Genomic DNA, 982 nt, shown 5'->3' with positions numbered 1-982 from the left:
CAAAAGAAAGAAAGGAAGGAAGGAAGGAAGGAAGGAAGGAAGGAAGGAAGGAAGGAAGGAAGGAAGGAAGGAAGGAAGGAAAGAGAGAGAGAGAAAGAGAAAAGAAAATCTAATTAAAATCACGGTAGACATTGAGGTGTACATGTAAAGGTCTCCCTCTTTGCCTCACGAAACCCAATTTCTCACCACAAAACCATCCACTCCTTACACTTGTTGCCTTTCAAGTGCTTTTAATAAAGAACAGGTGGGGAAGTACAAAGTGTAACAATTCAGAGTAGGAAAGAGGACCAGCATCCAGCTCTGGGGCCACACCCCCAACAGCTTCTCAGCACCCCCTCCTCCTGCAGTTCATCCACCTGTCAGCATTTCTGCCTGCCTGGCCAGCCTGTCCGCCTGCAAAGCCCTGGCCAGTCTCTCCCTAGCTTTCTTCACCCTCCTGGCCTGTCTCCGGATATCTGCACGAGTCACCAATTGGCCAGAGAGGGGCGGTGGGAGCTGACAACCCACTCCTGGGGTTGGCCCTGCTGCCACAGCTGGAAACTGCCCAGCGGTGGGCTCGGGCAGCCTGTGCACACGCTCAGCTCCAGCCCTGTCCAGAGATTTACCGGCCATCCCCAGTGCGAGGATACTTAAGACGTTCTCCAATTGCAGTGGACTTGAACCTTCTCCTTGGCTGCTGCACTGCTGCAGGGCCTGCATTCTCCGGCAGGCGCAGAGTTGCTGTGGCTTCTCCAGGTGTTCCTCCCCTTTTCTGCGTCTGACCTGGTTGTCAGGATGAGACCTGATCCTTGTCACCGGCTTCGGGAAGATGCAGCTGGTGAGTCTCACGGGAAGAGCAGACCTCGCAGCTCGTCTCCGATGGACCTTGGCCATGTGGATTTCTCGTTTCTTCTGTAAAGCCCAGGGCATCATGTTTCTTTTGAGCTTCCCCTTTCAAAAGAAAAGAAAAGGTGAAATTTCAACCAAATGGAGGCTGGAGACG

At 53.1% G+C, this 982-nt stretch overlaps 1 protein-coding gene across 1 annotated transcript in view; it reads right to left on the bottom strand.

Annotated features, from left to right (window-relative positions):
• Positions 1-348: 348 nt before the first annotated feature.
• The window catches only part of LOC111522617 (putative methyl-CpG-binding domain protein 3-like 5), a 10,711-nt gene continuing 10,077 nt past the window's right edge, over positions 349-982 (bottom strand). The window contains exon 2 of the mRNA XM_026455619.1: positions 349-930. Coding sequence (XP_026311404.1) covers positions 349-930 — 582 coding nt within the window. The remainder of the gene's footprint in view (positions 931-982) is intronic.

This window comes from Piliocolobus tephrosceles, chromosome 21 (assembly GCF_002776525.5).
Source record: "Piliocolobus tephrosceles isolate RC106 chromosome 21, ASM277652v3, whole genome shotgun sequence".
Lineage (NCBI taxonomy): Eukaryota > Metazoa > Chordata > Mammalia > Primates > Cercopithecidae > Piliocolobus > Piliocolobus tephrosceles.
The sequence above is the reverse complement of the archived record's forward strand: the minus strand, read 5'-3'. Positions and strand labels throughout refer to the sequence as shown.